The sequence below is a fragment of the Piliocolobus tephrosceles genome, chromosome 5, assembly GCF_002776525.5.
Source record: "Piliocolobus tephrosceles isolate RC106 chromosome 5, ASM277652v3, whole genome shotgun sequence".
In the NCBI taxonomy this organism is placed as follows: domain Eukaryota; kingdom Metazoa; phylum Chordata; class Mammalia; order Primates; family Cercopithecidae; genus Piliocolobus; species Piliocolobus tephrosceles.
Window position 1 is genome coordinate 28,065,677 of NC_045438.1, and position 19,954 is coordinate 28,085,630.

A 19,954-nucleotide genomic window follows, 5' to 3' on the forward strand; every position below is an offset into this window, starting at 1 on the left:
TTATGGGAACCCATCCAATTTCCCACTGGGTCTGGACAGACACTCTCTCCTATATTTGTTTTACCTCATTAATTTCAATTACTGACTATGAATGTCTGGTCCTTAAATTTGTTTACTAGTGGAGTTTTCTTTAGCCTTTGAAATAAATTTTTGAACAAATTTGTAAACATTTTACTACTGAAATTTGGTAGTATTTATTTTGCTACAACTTAGCCTTTAAAGCTACATTATTTAAATATTTGAAAAGTGAGGTAGAGCCATTTCTTCTTGTATATTTCCTTACATGATCAACTTTGGAATTTTTAAAATGATAGATATAATTTGGAATTTCATTTAATATTTGATTGATTTAAAGGGGTATACACACACCCCTTTAATGATTAAATCAATATGAGTGTGTTGCATATATAGATATAGATGTAGATTATATAAGTCTATGTATATATAAGTCTGTGTATATATATGTGTGTACATATATCAGCATACATATATGAGTGAAGATAATTTCTGAAATAAAGATGAATACAATTCTATGACTCAGATATTTTTCAATACTGTTTTAATATATTATGTTTAGTCTTTTTGTCTATATATTTCTGTTTCTGTTTCTGTGTCTGGGTAGTGTGTGTGTCATTATGGGTGTGTAATTGAAATTTACATAGCATTTATATAATTTCGTATTTTTGTTTAATTTTTATTTCATGCTATATCCTAAGCATATTTATATCATTAAAACTGCTTCAAAATAGGATTTTAATTCTTGCATATTATTTCATAATGTGGATGTCATCATTTAATTTATTCAACAATTTTTCTAACATTGAACATTGAAGTGCCTGCATAGTTATTCACCATGATAACTAATATTGTAACAGGCATGCTTTTGTTTTAATAATTGTTTCAATTTCGGATTATTTCTCTAAGCCAGGTATCTACAATTTTATGTGAATTTCTTTTTACCAATAATAATACTATATGGTTAGTTTTTTTTATATAGGTGAATTTAATTTCAAAGTCATGTCATCTGTTGCAACTTACATGCTTTTTTCTTTAATCGTTTACCACAATCTGAATTAGAACTAGAAATAAAAATAAAACCAAAAGTGCATGTAAAGATGAGAATGATTGTCAAACTCGGTCAACCCATTTTACATTTTAAAAATAAGACTATTCTTAGCTACAGTCATTTTAAAAGTCTAATTTTCAGTTTGATTTCATTTTTATAACATTTTTAAAACTACTAACAATAATATCTAAAATATATAATGAGGCTTATTCACTTCTCTTTGGGTGGCTCATGTTAAGTGGCAAGATTTGTTTTTTTACCAGGAAGCAATGATTAAGTCTAATTTTCCACAATAAGAATTATTCTTACAAAGAAGTAATTACCGAGACTAATTTTCCAGATTAAAATATCATAATAATGTGACATGCTTTATATTTTTTAAAAATACCCCTGAAATACTTTAAGCAGGATAGATGCTTTTCATTTTTCTGATACAAGTGATTTTTTAATCCATCAACATTTTCTAACATTGTCATTTTAGGCCTGATAACGTGCATTTCAAGAAAGTCAGCCAAAGCTGGTAATGCAGACTTGACCATAAAAGATGGTTTGTTATAGATAGATAAGAGATATGCATAAGAATAACTCATCAGACAATGAAAGTTTCCTTTACTTACCTGCTCTGGTTCTTTAATACGTGTTCTCACTAAGCAATTTCAGTTATCAAATGTTTGTTGAACCAATTATTTGGTCAGCGTAAGCATAACCTGAAAATTACATTTATAATGTGAACATTATAGCAATGATTAAAAGTATGTATGGATATGTGACAAAATTCTATCAAATACTAGGGCGAAAAGGATTATTTTAACATTAGGCTGCTGGTCGATAATGCTGAAAGTACTTTTACCAAGTAGGAGTCCATAGATCTGAAAGTAATCCATTCAGATTACTAAGAAAGAAGCAAGTAAAATTTTAAATTAAGACTAGAAATACCACCTATAGGTCCTTTCCATATTGCTATTGGAACCTTGAGAAGTATTGGGACAGGCTGGTAAACATACAACAGACAATAAAGGAAGTGCCTAATTCTGCAGTTAATTTTGATAAAATATCAGAATAATTGAACTTTTCTCTTTGGATATCCTAGAAAAGGTCCATTTGATTGAATGAAAACCCAGTTGTCATAACATCAGTGAGGAATCCTGATAACTCCCAAGTTCCTCTTTTCCCACCAGATCTTTGGTATTGTGATTCTTGCTTCACTTTGAGTTAACTGATTTAAATTTAGTTTTTCTCTCCTCTTCCATTGCCAGCCTGGGACCTTTGATCTGCAATCAGGAAGGGGCTGTGTTCCCTGCAACTGCAATTCTTTTGGGTCTAAGTCATTCGACTGTGAGGAGAGTGGACAATGTTGGTGCCAACCCGGAGTCACAGGGAAGAAATGTGACCGCTGTGCCCATGGCTATTTCAACTTCCAAGAAGGAGGCTGCACAGGTCTGTAAATACCACTTAAGTCCTACATATTCACTCTGATAGTTTTAGGGTCTGACTTCTGTAATGGTTTGTTCTTTTAAAGGAAGCGCAGATTGATACAACATATTTAACATAACGAGTAATGTCTACTTATTTTTACATTACTTAAGAAATACATGGCAGTTTGAAACACCGCCTTAATAACTGTGTGCAAGTACTCAATAAAAATCAGCAGAAGCTCATTTGGTTGTGTTCCTCCCTGTCTGTGACATTCCTTCAGCCAGTCACTCAAAGACTGCTGCAGCTTGAAAGGTAGATGTTCGATTTTTCTGGTACCAATCTTATCTTAGTTTAAGCTCAAACTCCACGCCAAAGCATTTCAACTTTCCCTTTTTCCTATTGCAAAATTGGTATCAGGATCAAGAAGTCAAGGTGATTTTTTTTTTTCTGGAACCCCTAAAATATGTTTTCATCTACTTTTGGCTACCTTGAAAACTGTGACGTTCTAAGAGAGAAATAGGTTGGCTCTAGATATTTAGTTCATCAAAAAATGCAGGCAGAGGTTTCTAACCATGATTCCCTCAAGCAATATTCTTATACATCCAGCCACAGCCTTCACCCAAATCATGAGCTAAGAAAATATCACTTGGCATGCTGCAGATGAAAGTAAAGATTGAATATTAGCCTTGATTTGTATGCCACTAATTTCGAATCGACCCTTATTCCAACCATCACTAGTTTGAATATTACCTTTGCTTACTAATGTCATTGATTCAACCTGGGTAATGCTCACACACTCTCAGCACCATAGTAAGATTTCAAAACATTATTATTCACTGTTGTGGCAAATTTATGTAGGAAGCAGTAGGAATAATATTTAAAACTATTTAAAGAACCAATATCTTTCAGATACTCTCTAGCACTTTAGATATGTGGATTTTACCATAAATTAAGCCGTGATAAGTTATTCTAATTGTTATAATTGTAGATCCTGTAAGAATCTGTATATCTCTAAGCCAATATCTGTATATACTTAAAAATTATAAAGCTGTATTTTAAAATATACTCTGTTCTTTAAATCCAGAGCTCACTGACATTTTTACTTAATATGAATTAATGAGGTAGTATTATATATTTACTTACTTATAGTAACAAAGTATAAACGAGACCAAGAATGTTATTTTAAATTATAGAAAGGTGACAGCATTTAAGAATTGCAGACCAACTAACATTCTGACCCAAAGAAACACCACAGAAAAAAAAAGCACAAAACAAGCAGGTTAGTAATAGGACTGAGGACATGACTTGCACAAAACAGCCTGGATTTGTCTAATGGGTCCCTCAGTAACTAGTTCTGGGACCTTGAGTGATTTTGTTTCATTTCCACCTACAAAAATCATCTATTTAATTAAGATAATAATAGTATCTACCACACATGGTTTTTGTTACAATTAGTTGAGTTAGTGGCTATAAAATATTTAGAGTAATGCCTAGCATGTAAGTGCTATGGAAGCATTTATCATTATTATTATTATCTTTATTAGTTTTATTCATTGTGGTATACATTGTGCTTTGGCACAGGAAACCTAGCTAATTACTCAGATCTTCTTTCTATTTAGTGTTGTGATTCCACTGAAGAACTACTTAAGATAATTTCTGTTTGCAAGTAATGACTTGGACTGTCCCATGACATTTTTTAGCATATAAATTTAAATGTAATGGTAACTATTTTTCTTCTTAATGAAGGACACATCTAAAATAAATCATTTGACTTAAAATTAGCAACAGCAGTAATAACCAAAACAGCAATGACTAACATTTATTTAGTGTTTACTCTGTGTAAAGTATTTTTCTAAGCGTGTTTCACAGCTGGTATATAATGCTGTGAGCAATGATTATTGTAATCTCATAAAAAGTGAATTTAGTCAAATATTCTAAATATATTCAGTGAAAATGATTTAGTCATCATATAACCAATTAAAAGTTTACTCATAACATTAGTCTTCCATTTGAATTCAAGTATTTGGGTTTCTTCCCTCACTTACATTTCTTAGACATGAAACGCTGCACTAAAAATATTCTCAGTAGCTGGGTCAACTATCGCTATGTGGCATGCGTTCCTTGTCTTGGATGACTTTGAAAATATTCTCAAACATTATTTTTACAATCTTTGAAAAAGTACAAAAGGTAGATAACTTTGTACCCTTTGAATATTGCATGATAGCAACAAAAATGAAAAATCTATAGAAAAATGTTAGGTGGTAAATAAAAATCAAAAGTATCTTTATATATAAACAGTGTCCATAATTCAACCATTTTAAGGTATTTGCAAAATTGGAATATCCTGATGTGTGTGTTTCTAACTATATACATGATGTACCAAATTTAAGAAGTTTATTAAGTTTTTTGGTTTTTACTGTAGATCGGGCTCATCAATAAGGAAAAACTACTCCGTACAGCAAAAACAAATCAGAAATGAACTTAAAACAAATATACAAACAAAATAGTAAACTTTATAATACCTGGATATAAGGTATTACAGTTAACATAGAATCTGATAACACCAGTTCTTTCCTTTCTTAAACTTCATAAGAAAGCTAAAAATACTTTAACTTTTGAAATTATTACATGAAATACATCTTATATTTATTGAACAGCTCCTTTCTGGAATGCATTGTATTATAATATAAAAGGTGAATGAGGTAAGTTTTTATTTCCAAATATCCTTAAGTATAGAACTGAAAAGAAAGTAAGACAAACCAACACAATATAAAACTCAACACTTTGTATCAAATTTTTACTATTTTTTGCCCTTCTTTGTTTTCCCTCTTACACCTGTGAAGCTTGTGAATGTTCTCATCTGGGTAATAATTGTGACCCAAAGACTGGGCGATGCATTTGCCCTCCCAATACCATTGGAGAGAAATGTTCTAAATGTGCACCCAATACCTGGGGCCACAGCATCACCACTGGTTGTAAGGTGAGTGAACCACTTTTTTGCTCTGATAATTTTTTGGAGAGATCTTTGTTTTGTAGAGCTCTATAGTTGGGCATTTCAAAATTCAATATTATATCACAAAATAACATAGAACTATTACTATAATGTGATTGCAAATATTAATCAGTATCTTACAGTTTACTTGTAAGAAAGATGATGAAGTAAGCACACGCTGATGCAGCTGAACCCTTGAAATCTACAAGAGGGGTACAAAAGAACAAAAAATTCTATAATAATACCAGAAAAGAGCTATAACCTCATACCTAGGCACAAGGACATACATCTGCAAAGTATGAGGAAATGAGGAACTAATTAATTTTCCAAAAATCTATAGAAATTGCCCTGGATTATGACTAAGTTTTAGGTTTCAGGAAGTAGTCGAGATCATTCTGAAGAGTCATTTTAACAACATTTAGCTTGGAAAAAAATCATTTTTTCCCATTAGTAGACCATAGAAAGTGACATGGCCAGAGTCATATTCAGAGAAATCTATCTACATTAGCAGGGATGGGTAACAATTTATAAGGCTGTTGAAGAAATATTAATGAGAGATGCCAGAAGCCTGGACCCAGTCAATGAGCATCAGTGAAGATATGTAGAAAGTGAGTTACATTTTAGAACTCAGACTGATACAGCCTGGCGAACTCTTTGATTTGGGGAATAAGAAAGAGAAGGCGTAAGGATGACTCCCAGGTTTTGCTTTGCAATGGAGTAGATGATAATAAGTACCATTTTAAGAAGTTTATAGGAATTATAGGAGGAGGAGCAAGTTCAGGAAGGAAAGATAATCACTTTGGATTTTTATCAGCTTTTTGTGAAGTATTAATAAAACAAAATTCACTCATTTAAAGAAATGAATTTTAACCCATGATTACAGAGGTGTAATCATCCCTCGTGCCCCATTGCCTTGAACTCCCCGTCACCTCCCATGCACCTACTGTTTTGCCTTCTAGCACTGTAATTTTGCAATTTCTACAACTTCTTAAAAATAGAATCATAGTCTGTTTTTTGGGGGGAGGGTTGTTTGTTTCTTTGTTTGGCTTCCTTCACTGCTGTTATGTTTTTATGATTCATCCATATTGTTGCATATATCAGCAGTTTATTCTAAAAATTGCTTGATAATATTCCATTTGTATAATGTAGAGTGACTTGCTTATCTGTTTATCATTTGATGGGTGTTTGGGTCATTTCCAGTTTGGGGTTACAATTTTTCTATGAAGAGTAGCATACAAGTCAAAAGCATATTTAGAGACAAGTGTTTTCTCTTTTTTTCATAAGAACACTCCACATCTTTACCAACTCTTGGAATGTTAACCCTATTTTAATTTTAAGAATTCTGAGGCATGTGTATTTCTATTGTTTGCATTTATTTAATGCGTAATAATGTTGGGAATCTTTTTTTTTATTTATTTGTCACTTATACATCTTCTTTTATGAAGTGTTTACAAAGCTTGTGCCCATTTCTATTTTGAGTTGTTTGTTTCCTTAGTAATGCATTGCAAGAATTCTTTATAGATTCTGGATACGTGTTCTTTAACATATGTTAAAGCTTACTTTTCATATAGATTACTTTTTACCTGGTTTCATCATCTAATTTTTATGAGCACTAGCTTATTATCTTTTTCTTTTATAGTCCATACTTTTTATGTTCTACCCAAGAAAGACAAGGTCCAAGGATTTCTCTCCCAGGTTTTCTTCAAGAAGCTTTATAGTTGTAGCTCTTAAATGTAGATTTGTATTTCATTTTGAATATTCATTTTTCTATATATCAGGTAATGGTCAAAGTTCACTTTTTATGGATATCCAAGTTTTCAAACATTATTTGTTGTAAAGACTATCTTTTTCCCATTGAATTACTTTGGCTCCTTTGTCAAAATCTATCAACTATGCATTTCTGGACTCTTTTCTGCTTCACTGATCTATTCTTACGTTAATACTAGTTAATATGTTAATTATTGTAGCTTTCCAGCAAGTCATAAAATCAGGTATTGTAAACTCTTCAACCTCATTCATCATTTCCAGTACCTTTTGAGTACTTTAGCTCCTTTACATTTCCACATAACTTTTAAATTTAGCATGTCAATTCTTTACCAAAAAGCCTGCTAGGATTTGGCTGAAATTATATTGAATTAATAGGTCAATTTGGGAAGAACTGACATCTTACAAGTATTATATATCCCAGTGTATGAACATGGCATAACTCTGCGTTTATTTAGGTCATTATAATTTTTTTCTCAGAAATGTTTTCTAGTTTTTAATATGCAAGCCTTGCATATATATTGTTAAATTTATCAGTGTTTCATATTTTTGATCAAAAGCAAATGCTACTGTATTCTATTTCAGTTTTAAATTATTTGTTACTAGAATAGAAAAATACAATAATTTTTATACATTAACCTTCTATACTGTAACCTTGCTAAACTTATTAGTTCTAGTTACTTTTCTGTCCATTTAGTGGGATTTTCTTGTAGATAATCATGTCATCTGCAAAGGGAAAATTTAATTCCTTTCTAATCTGTGTAACTTCTGTGGCATTTTCTTGTCGTATTGCAGTAAACTATTGACTAGAAGTGGTGGAAGAAAATATCCTTGCCTTATTCCTTACGTTAAGTCGTTAAGTGGAAAGCATTGTCTCTGACAATTGAAAATGATGTTGGCTATATATACATATATATATATATACATACATATATATATATATATTTTTTTTTTTTTTTTTTTTTTTTGAGATTGAGTCTCGCTCTGTCGCCCAGGCTGGAGTGCAGTGGCCGGATCTCAGCTCACTGCAAGCTCCGCCTCCCGGGTTTACGCCATTCTCCTGCCTCAGCCTCCCGAGTAGCTGGGACTACAGGCGCCCACCACCTCGCCTGGCTAGTTTTTTTTGTATTTTTTAGTGAAGACGGGGTTTCACCGTGTTAGCCAGGATGGTCTCGATCTCCTGACCTCATGATCCGCCCGTCTGGGCCTCCCAAAGTGCTGGGGTTACAGGCTTGAGCCACCGCGCCCGGCCTGGCTATATTTTACCTATAGGTGCTCCTTATTGGTTTGAGGATGCCCCCTCATGCTTTTAGTTTGCTGAGAGCTTTTATCAAGAATATGTGTTCAATTTTGTTAAATGGACTTTTCTGCATTTATTGAGATGACCATATGATATTTCTTTTTAAGCTGTTAATATGACAAATTATACTGATTGATTTTCAAAATGTCAATCCAATCTTGCAATCTTTAGATTAATCCTGCTTGGCCATTGAGATTATCCTTTTAAAATTATGTTGAATCCTGTTTGCTAGCATTTTGTTAATGATTTTGGATCTACGTTTATAAGGAATGTTGGTATGAACTTATTTTTTCTTGTGGCGTTGTTGGGATGAGATACTGTAAGCCTCATGAAATGGATTCAGAAGTATTCCCTCCTCATAATTTCTAAAAGAGTTTGCACAATCAATGAAGTAGAAAACAGAAATACTTTAGAGGAACCCAAAAGCTGGTTCTTTGAAAAGATCAGTAAAGTTGATAATATTCTAGAAAGGTTTATCAAGACAAAAGAGAGAAGAAACAAGCAATTAAAATCATAAATAAAGGGGGACATCACTATAGATCCTATAGACATTAAAATAATAATATGGTAGAAATAGGAACAACTTTTGCCTAATAAATGTAACAACTTGTATGAAAAGAACATTCCTTCTTTTTGCTTACTTTGAGTTTAACTTTTCTCTTGTGTTCCAAGTTTCTTAAGGTGTTTTAGATCATTGATTTGTAATCTTTTTTCTCTGCTAATATAGGCATTTTATATTACAATTTTTTTCCAGGAACTACTTTGTTTGCACTCCACATATTTTGGTATGTTGTGCTTTAATTTTCACTCGGTTTAATATAACCTTTCATTTATTTTGGGGATAATTTTTAGTTTCTAAATATTTGGGGAATTGTCAAGGTATCTTTACTGTTGCTAGTATTTAGTTTAATTCTAAATTGGTCTGAGAACATAATTTACATAATTTCAGACCTTTTGAAAACTATTGAGATTTAGTTTTATGGCCCAGAATAGTGTTCAGTTTGTTTACTTAACGTGCACTTGAAAATAATGTGTATTCTGGAGTTGTTTGATGAAAACTTCTATACAGGTTAATTATCCTTAATGGTTTTTATATCTATATGTTCTCTCAGTTACTGAGAGTGTTGGACTATAACTTTGTCTGTTTCTTCTTTCACTTCTCTCAGGTTTTATTCACATGTATTTTTGAGCAGTGATATTAGGTGCATGATCATTTAGGATTGCTATGTCTTTTTGAAAAGTTGATACCTTTTGGCATTATGAAATGTCGCTCTTTATTCCTGGTAACATTCCTTGTTTAGAAGTACACTTTTCTGATATTTATATAGCTATTCCAACTTTTTTTAATGATGTTTGTGTGGTATATATTCTTCACACCATCATCTATTTCATCTCTCTTTTTAGTATTTAAATGTTTTTTTTTTTTTTTTTTTTTTTTTTTTTTGGAGACAGGGTCTTACTCCCTTGCCCAGGCTGGAGTGCAGTAGTGTGATCTCAGCTCACTGCAACCTCCAGCTTCTGGGTTCAAGAAGTCCTCTCACATCAGCCTCCAGAGTACCTGGGAATACAGGCGCACACCACCATGTGTGGCTAATTTTTAAATTTTTGTGTAGAAATGAGGTCTCACTATATTGCCCAGGCTGGTCTCAAATTCCTGTGCTCAAGTGATCCTTCTGCAAAGTTCTGGGATTACAGGTGTATACCACCACGCCCAGCTTATGTGTCTGAGAGAGAGTTCCCACTTAATGTAAGGAATAAGGCAAGGATATTTTCTTCCACCACTTCTAGTCAATAGTTTACTGCAATACGACAAGAAAATGCCACAGAAGTTACACAGATTAGAAAGGAAGTAAATTTCCCTTTGCAGATGACATGATTATCTACAAGAAAATCCCACTAAATGGACCGAAAAGTAACTAGAACTAATAAGTTTAGCAAGATTACAGTATAGAAGGTTAATGTATAAAAATTAACTTTCTCCCAAGCGGGGAGAGGCTTCCACATGGCAGGTTCGGGAGAAAGGCAAGGATGCCATACACTTAAACAACCAGATCTTGTCAGTTGGCACTCTCTGTCGCGAGGACAGCACCAAGTCCTGAGTGATCAATCCCCATGTGTGTAAATAACATATATTTAGATCTTTATTTTTCAACCAATCTTAATAATTTAGCCTTTTCATTTGAGAGTTAAGTCATTTCCATTTAATGTAAACATTGGTATGATTGGATTAAGCCTACACTTTGCTATTTGCTTTGGCTTGTCTTATCTGCTCTTGCCTTCGTTTTTTTTTTTTTTTTTTTTTTTTTTTTTTTTTCTTTCTTCTTGTTGTCCTGCCTTCTTTTGCATTAATTTGTATAACATCTTCTCTTGACTTTTGGATTATTAAAGATACCTATTCATTTTGTTTCTTTGGTTTTGTCTAGGAATATACATCTTTAACTTTCCAGAATGTACATTAAAATAATATTATACCACTTTACATTTAGCATAAGAACCTTACAACAGTAAACCTCCAATCCCCTTTCCTATCTTTTGTACTATGTTGTCATATATTTTTACTTCTATATATTATACATCTGACAATATAAGCTTATGATTTTGATTTCAATAGTCAATTATCTTTTTTAAACAAGAAAAATTTCTCCTATAGCTGTTTTTCCATGTGCGTATCAATTCTAATGCTTTTAATTCCTTTGTGTACATTAAAATTTTCATTTCATATCATTTTTCCTCTTCCGTTAACTACTTCCCTAATCTTTATCATTTTATTCCTGTTATATCAAGTCTGCTGACAATGATTTTTACTTTTTTTTTTTTTTTTTTTTTGGTTGTTCCAGTAAGTTTTTATTTTATTTATTTTTTCTTTTTTTTTTCTAAACAAGTTTTTGTGGAGTATGTAATCCTAAATACTGGCTTTCAGCAATTTAATTATGCTTTTTGTTTTTTTGTGTGTGTTGAATAATTATTTTTTCATGGGATTAATTAGATCTGTTGACCCTGTAGGATTACAGTTTTCATCAAATTTGGAAATGAAAGTTGTCAGCCATTATATCTTTAAATATTTTTCTGTTGTTCATTCCAACTGTCTTTTTCTGGAAATCATTTTTTGTATGTTGGACCAATTGATATTTTCCATCTCACTGAGGTTCTTTTTATTATTATTATTTTTGTATCTGTATTTTTTATTTCTGATAGTTTCTATTGTTAAGTGTCCAAAGTCACTGATTTTTTAATGCAGCCTAACCTGTTTTTAATCCAATTGAGTCAATTTTTTATTTTAAACATTGTATTTTTTTATCTTTTAAATTTCCTTTTGGACATTGTATGTCTTTTATTTCTTTACTATATTCACAATTTTTCATTTGTTCTTGAAAATAAAATGTTTATAAACATTAGCATTTTTTAAATGGTTGTCTGCTAACTCCATCTTTTTTTATTGCAAGACTATTTCTATTGACTGATTTTTCTCCTGTTTATGAGTCATATTTTCTTGATTCTTTACATACCTGATAATTTTTGTTTGGATGCCAGGCATTATATACTTTTCGTTGTTGTGTATTGAATTTTATTGTATTTCTTTAAAGAATGTCGAACTTTATCCTGGAAAATAGTTTAGATAGTCATGGGTCACTTGGATTCTTTTGAAGCTTGCTTTTAAGTTTTGTTAGGGAAGATGCAGCAGAACAGTCTGAAAGCCAGGGGTCAGTTAGCCCCTCTACTAAGCCGTGAAACTTCTGAGAATACTACCTAGTTGGTTACTACATCTCTTTACTCTGGTTGTTGAAAATATGGCTTATTCCAAGCTTTCTCTGGGCTCTAAGAATTTTTTCAGCCTAGGGTTTTCCAATGCCATTTTCCTTTATCCCATGCATGTACCTATCAGCATTCAGCCAGTGACTCAAGGGAACCCTTCTGCACATCTCTGAAATTATCCTTCTATCTAACTTCTTTCTTTTTGAACACATATTCTATTCGCCGTCATAAGTTTTAGCAGCCTCAGCTTCCTCAGATTCCACTCTTTGTCTCTCAACTCAGCTATAATACGGGCTTTGGGTTTACCCTCTCTGTGTTGCAGCCTAGAAATTGCCTCTGTACTCTGCTTCATGTTTTTTTCCTTCTCTCAGAAATCACAGTCCTGTGCTTCCTGTAATTCAATATCTAAAAACAATTGTTTCTTGGTCTGTATTTTTGTTTTATTTGGTTGTGTAGTTTAATAGCTTAACAAAGAAGAACAAATACTGTAAAAACTAAGAAGAGACTGTTCAGAAGAAGAATATTCTTCAGTGCCTAACGCAACACAAAGGTCACGTAGGATTAGTGCTGAAGTGTGTTCATTAAATTGAAGAGCAATAATAAGGCCTTTTTTTTTTTAATGTTAGTGAGAGCCATTCCAATTGATTCCATTGGGTTGTGAAATATTGGAACATGATGACCAAGTGTGGTTCTGCTTGACCTAATAGCAGTACCCTATAGAGATATAAACTCTTTTTACCACTGAGGTAGCACAGATAAAATAATAGACTCTAACCATCTTCACATGTATGATAAAACATTTGAGCCTGGTTTAGAATATGCTGACCTAGAGGAAAACAAGTGTACTGATGATTCTTCAAGGAAGTTCAGATGTCTGACTTCCATTAGACATGTGATTAGAGAAAATAAAAACTGGATAGGACATTCATTTTTCTATTGCCAATAGCATTATTAAGTTTAAAATTCAAGAGAGCTACATTTTTCGAAACAAAACAAAAACTCCTCAGAATTTCAAAGTTTTCTGATGAGTATGAACGCTGCTTTAAGTGTCTATGACACACTTTTGCATTTTCAGCTTCAAATGCAAGCATCCACTCTATCACTTGGACTCAGGAATAAGCCCTAGGGAAACTTACAAGAGTTCCATTTTATCCACAAAATGCTATGATATAGCCAAACTCTAATTAAACTCCTGAAATGGAAGTTGATACCTCATGTTCAATACATAAATCAGGATAAAATACATTCCAAGTTTCTGTTAAAATGTAGTTATATGTTTGGTACTATCATTTTTACTGATCATTAGATAAATATTCTGTTAACTAAAGTTGATTGAATTTTTTGATTACTTTAAAATCACTGTTAAAAGTCTAAACTTCTGAATCAAGAAACACTACGCCATTATAAAGAATTACAAAAACAAACAAACAAACAGCAACAACAAAAAAAAAACCTCATAAAGCCTGTGTCAGACCATTCGTGCATTGCTATAAAGAAATACCTGAGACTGGTTAATTTATAAGAAAACAGGTTTAATTGGCTCACAGTTCCGGAGGGTGTACAGGAAGCATAGTGGCATCTGTTTCCGGTGAAGGCCTCAGGAAGCTTCCAATATTGTGGAAGGCCAAGTGGGGACAGGCTTCCACATGGCAGGTTCGGGAGAAAGGCAGGATGCCATGCACTTAAACAACCAGATCTTGCCAGGTGGCACTCTGTCGCAAGGACAGCACCAAGTCCTGAGTGATCAACCCCCATCATCCAAACACCTCCCACCAGGCTCCACCTCCAACACTGGGGATTATATTTTAGCACGAGAATTAGTGGGGACATATCCAACTGTATCAGAGCCCTCTCAAGTAATTTATTTATGAGCATGTGTTTTACTGTTTTTAAAACTGGAATGACTAATTTAAATGAACAGTGATTTGAGATTTATAGCTTCCCTTTCTTTGTGTCACGGATAATTTCTCTGTGCTAAGGTGTGAGCATACACATCATTTGAGCTGTTATTGAAGTAGAATACGAAGCCTGCCTTCTTTCACTAGCAGGGGAATAGTGAGTAAATTCTCTATTGCTAAACAAATATTACATCTAATTATGATTTAAGTTTGATGTTGGCCATAGTGCTATCTAAACACGTGGTTAATGGTCTGGTTTATTCTCCACTATAACTTCCTGAATAAACTTTCTGATTTGGAAAGGTCCCAATGTCTATTTGTACTGTCAACAATTTTGTAAAAATTCATGCTTTGGTTTTATACAATTATTTGGATAATTGCATATTTTAGTTAAAGATGTCTCACAGGATAATTTAAATTTATTATATGATTATAGTTTTGATAACATATCATAGTTTTCTATTAATACCTGATTATGGCCCATTTTGTTTAAGTGAGTCAATACATACTCAAAGCAGTTGGCAAAGAAAAACTACGTAAGTGAATATGTAAGTCATTCTAATTTTGAGATTTTATTCTACATCTGATGTTCTTTAAGTTACTTGGGGGTGAGGTTAGTGGGTTATTCTATGCCTTAGAAGCTGTGTCCATGTTTGTAATATACAAATAATCACATTTTAGGTCTTTGGGTTTAAAATACCTTCTAGTAGCAGCCCCTATTGCAGCCTTTCTACTGATTAGCAATAATGAGATAGAAAAATACCTATAAAGACAAAAAATAAAGCTAATCCTGATAACTATTTTAACATCAGAATCTGGGAAGATTTTTAACCAAATATTTGGTCAGGAAAGACAATACAGGAGGAACTGGTGATTATACATCACATCTTAGAAACGATAATCTCATAAGTAAGCTACTGTTAGCAGGAACAAAAACATAATACCCCTGGTAGCAGTGGATATAAGAATTAAACTGAGGAGGGAAAGTGTGAAATACACAGTGAGATGCAGCCAGATTTGGATCTAGGAATTTGGCAAGGTGCTATGCATATGACTTTACCACTGAGCTGTAGATCTGAGAAGGATAATAGAACAGCACCAAAAAGAGTTAAGTCACAGACAAAGTGCATACACTATGTGGTGGCAAACTCGGACACAGAGAGAGGTGATGCCGTTTGTAATGACAAGTCATGCTCTGCTTGGGAGACAGAAACCACACTGGTTTCTTAAATGGAATGGTTAACTGGTAAAAGGTGGTTGGTTACTAAAAAAGGATAAAAGAAAGCTATAAAGGGTCCAGAGTACAGGTACAGAAGAGCAGCTACTCCCTCTAGGCTGAGGGAAGGAAGACAGTGAAGGAGTTAAGGGCTAAGAGAGGACATGCCCCTTCTCCCCACCTGCAGCAAAGCTGAGGTTCAAAGGTCTTTGAAGAGGGTGTTGCTGTCATAGGAATGTACAGCCTATGGGTGGTCAAACAAAACCAGAAACAAACATGTCGGAGTTCATAGGCAAATGCGTGTCTGTAGAAGCTGCCCACCGCTCTTGGAGGATGGGAGCATGCTGGGCTACTGAGAATCAGACTTCAAAGTCAGAGTGTGTGTACAGACCAAAGTTAGTCAGAAGAGTGCCTATGGAGAGACAGTGTGCCCTCCCAGCTGGTATTCTTTCTGGGCCACTGGGTTCCCATGCTAAATAATACAAAATAATGATGAAGATTCTAATGAAGAACCAGAACTCAGCTTGGAAGTGTGGTGGGCCACCATTATGGACTTATTAGGTCCTTCCAGGGGCCTCTATTGACTAAGCCTATCATTCTGCCACCTGATACGGAGAAATGTCTACAGGGTCTACCTACTGTATCACAAAGCAGGGTGAATTTGGAGCTCAGAAGCAGTAGATGTATAATTGGCACAACTGGTCCCAGAAAATGACTTATTCCAAGATCCTAAATGACATTTTAGAAATTCATTTGGCATTTTTATTAAATTGCAAGAAGATATGAGCTCTGTAAATCAAGAGCAGAAACCTTTAAAAGGAGAATATAAGACAAAAAGACAAATGGATAAGCAGAAATTAAAGATGAGAGAAATGAAATAAAATTATTCAAAAGAAGTTAAGATTGCAATAGAGTAATGAAAATAAGCATTTGTGATATGTGTATATAATAAAACTTTTCCTGTAAAACAGGAGCTGTAAAAGTAGGGTACCAATTTGAGAGGTAAATACAGCAAGAAACGTAAAACAAAGGAAAATGATTTCAGAAGACATTAGGATATTACAGATTTGGCAGAGAGACCAGAGTGATGTACTTCAAGAATTATAGGTGATCCTGAAAAAGAAAATTGATTACTTAGAACAGATGTAAAAATCAAAAACAAATCTGAAGAAGAAACAGTACTGAATCAAAACTCAATTATGTTCCCAAACTGAAAGAACTCACTATGTTCCAGTAAATTGACGGGGGGGGGGGGGGGGGGAACAAAATTTAAAAAATTCTAGCAAAAATGTGAATTATGTAAATAAAGAGAAAATTGTGTTTATATCTTGGGCAAAGAAAAACGTTACTAACAAAGACCTCAAATCAGAATTGTATTCAAGAATAAATGCCAAAAAACAATAGACTAGATGTTACTTCTCTTTAAGCACTCCTTGGATTCCCCAAGTCTAGTTTGGTGCCCTTTATATGTTCACATAGCATTTTGGACTTCTCCTTTTATATAATGCTTATTCTATCATGTTATACTGACATATTTACTTGTCTCCCTCTACTAGACCATAAGGTATGTCTCCAAAGAAATGTTTAAATGCTACAATTATAAGATGATAAGGTAAAATAACTTTGTCTAAAATTTAATCTTCACGACAAAGAGCAGTTGGAAAAAACCCATACCCAACCCCTCTCTACCTCAAAAAGAGAGAAAACACATTTTCTTTCTAATTCACATAGCACTATGGTTTCTGGACGATCATCTATTTCCATAAACGCAGGAAGCAGTTTTAATGTTTATGTTCACTGATGTTTCCCAAGTGACTAAACTAGAATAGTACAAAGCATATAACAGATACATGATTAATACGTGTTTAATGGAAGCACAGAAACATTAGAATTAAAATTTTAAGATATTTGCCATAAAGTTGTGTTAATGGTTGCTGTTTTTATCTCCTCCATAGGCTTGTAACTGCAGCACAGTGGGATCCTTGGATTTCCAATGCAATGTAAATACAGGCCAATGCAACTGTCATCCAAAATTCTCTGGTGCAAAATGTACAGAGTGCAGTCAAGGTCACTGGAACTACCCTCGCTGCAATCTCTGTGACTGCTTCCTCCCTGGGACGGATGCCGCAACCTGTGATTCAGAGACTAAAAAATGCTCCTGTAGTGATCAAACTGGGCAGTGCACTTGTAAGGTATGTGCTGCTGACATGCAGCTAGGGAAAACCTCCCTCAATTCTGTTTCCATTGCTCGGTTTTAACTTCATTCAGTGTTTGTTATACCTGCTTCATTCAGCTAAACAAACAGATGGACAAAATCTCATTGCCAGACGCGGAGTTTTCATTGATAGGTGTTTGTTGGCATACCAATAAAACCTGCTTTTCTAGAACTTATTTTCAACCCAAACCCACCTTTTTTTGGAGTTGGTAGAGATGATATATTTTCAATGGTAAAGTGATTTTTTAAAAAGTATATTAGCTTTGCTTCGATAAGGACAACTTGGAAAGGGTGACAGGGAAGACAGTTCTTTTAAGCATCATCAGAGAAAATCACAGCTAAATAATAAGCGTTATAAAAACCATTTCTCCAAAAATTAATCTGCAATCGCTGTGTACTGGAAAATACATTTACTGCTGTGGAAGTTTAGTAAAATTTCAACACATATAAACGCTGTCATTACAAACAGTTACTATGTGCAAATTTCAGCCCTCATTAATATGGTTAAATGATGTAGAAAAAGAGCCAATTAAAAAAGATAAAAAGGATTTTTCCCCTCAGATAGTTCTGAAAAATCAATTCCAGGATAAATACAGTTTAAACTGTGTCAGAGGTATCTTTTCAAGATAAAATCTATACAAAGAAGGACAGAGGAAACAGGAGGATAAAATCTAGGGAGTGATTGTTAAAAAGGGCCTTGAGAATTGAGGAGAACGGCAGTTTCTACCATCAAGGGCTTCAGCCAACACCGAGTACAGTGCTGCATTATTATATCTTGCAATTATGATCATATATTATATTTAATACATGTTATGTATTATACATATTATAATGATTACATAAATTGATATTTTAACAAGCTGCCTATTTCTTACGGCTTTTAATAGCACCACTGTTTAGGACTCAATGTTTTTATGTTGCTTTTGAAATTTTCATGAGTCTTTCATATTGCTCGGAGCAGAATCGTAGAAAATGTACCACTTGCATTTAAGAAACAATGTACGATACCTTTAGTCTTACATCTATTTAAAAACAAAGCATTTTTAAAAGACCCATGAACTCCCAACAATGAGATTAACTACATGTGCTATTTGAGATGTGAGTCTAATATTCAGTGTTCTTTTGTTTTGTTTTAAACTTTTTAAAAGGAGTGTGCTCCTGTTATGCATTCTTAAGGTGATTTATCCCGTAACTTTGCTGTTACAAACTCTGAGGGTCTCTTGTCTTTCCTCAGGTGAATGTCGAAGGCATCCACTGTGACAGATGCCAGCCTGGCAAATTCGGACTCGATGCCAAGAATCCACTTGGCTGCAGCAGCTGCTATTGCTTCGGCACTACTACTCAGTGCTCTGAAGCAAAAGGACTGATCCGGACGTGGGTGAGTAGGGGACTGCTGAGCCATGTAATGGTATAATGTTAGTTCCTGCTGGTGTCTTTTAGTCAGGCACTAAGGGGTAGTAGGAAATGGCAAAACATTTAAGTAACCTTTTCCTGTGTGAACATTTAGGAACAGCAAAGGGGTCATGTGCCATTATACAGTTGGAGTAAAAGCCTTTCTTATTTGTTCTTAAAAGTAGTTGACTTATTATTGATAAGGAAATAGATGCCAAGTGAAAAAGAGGAACCTTGCCCAGGAAGCATTATGTTTTGGGATGGGAAGAGTGAGGGCACCAGAGCATGAACATTGATGTGAGCTAACGCAGCAATGAGAACCAGAACTTGTCACACATTCGTTCCAACCAACCTCAGGCAATCATGATTTTTGGAGTGGAAGCATGTTCATTTTTGATTTTCCTTTAACTCTTCTACATTTAGATTCCACTTGTGTTAGTGTGAAAGGCTCCAGTGTTCACAACATTGTGGTTTTCACTATGTGAATTAGTCAAAAAGATTTATGTCCTGCCATGCTTGCCCACTATGTGTGAGTTCTGTTGCTTGTGAGAACATCGTCAGAATGGGGGTAGGGACTACAGATAGACATGCGGTTCATAACTTAGTTTTAAATAAATGTCCAAAAGTGTAAATTCAGCCTTCTGCTGTATTTTGACCCCTTGCAGGTAACTCTGAAGGCTGAGCAGACCATTCTACCCCTGGTAGATGAGGCTCTGCAGCACACGACCACCAAGGGCATTGCTTTTCAACATCCAGAGATTGTTGCCCACATGGACCTGATGAGAGAAGATCTCCATTGGGAACCTTTTTATTGGAAACTTCCAGAACAATTTGAAGGAAAGAAGGTAAGCACAAGAACTTTAATGTCAAGTGAGAACAAGATAAAATCTTGTTTTTAGAATCACAACATTTGGAGATTTATCCAATTCCTCATTCTTCTTT

At 34.0% G+C, this 19,954-nt stretch overlaps 1 protein-coding gene across 1 annotated transcript in view; it reads left to right on the top strand.

The window, feature by feature from the left end:
- Positions 1-19,954, top strand: part of LAMA2 (laminin subunit alpha 2) — a 509,807-nt gene that overhangs the window by 287,075 nt on the left and 202,778 nt on the right. The window contains exons 22-26 of the mRNA XM_026454995.1: positions 2,323-2,503; positions 5,326-5,462; positions 17,361-17,597; positions 18,855-18,998; positions 19,678-19,857. Of these exons, the coding sequence (XP_026310780.1) occupies positions 2,323-2,503; positions 5,326-5,462; positions 17,361-17,597; positions 18,855-18,998; positions 19,678-19,857 (879 nt within the window). The remainder of the gene's footprint in view (positions 1-2,322; positions 2,504-5,325; positions 5,463-17,360; positions 17,598-18,854; positions 18,999-19,677; positions 19,858-19,954) is intronic.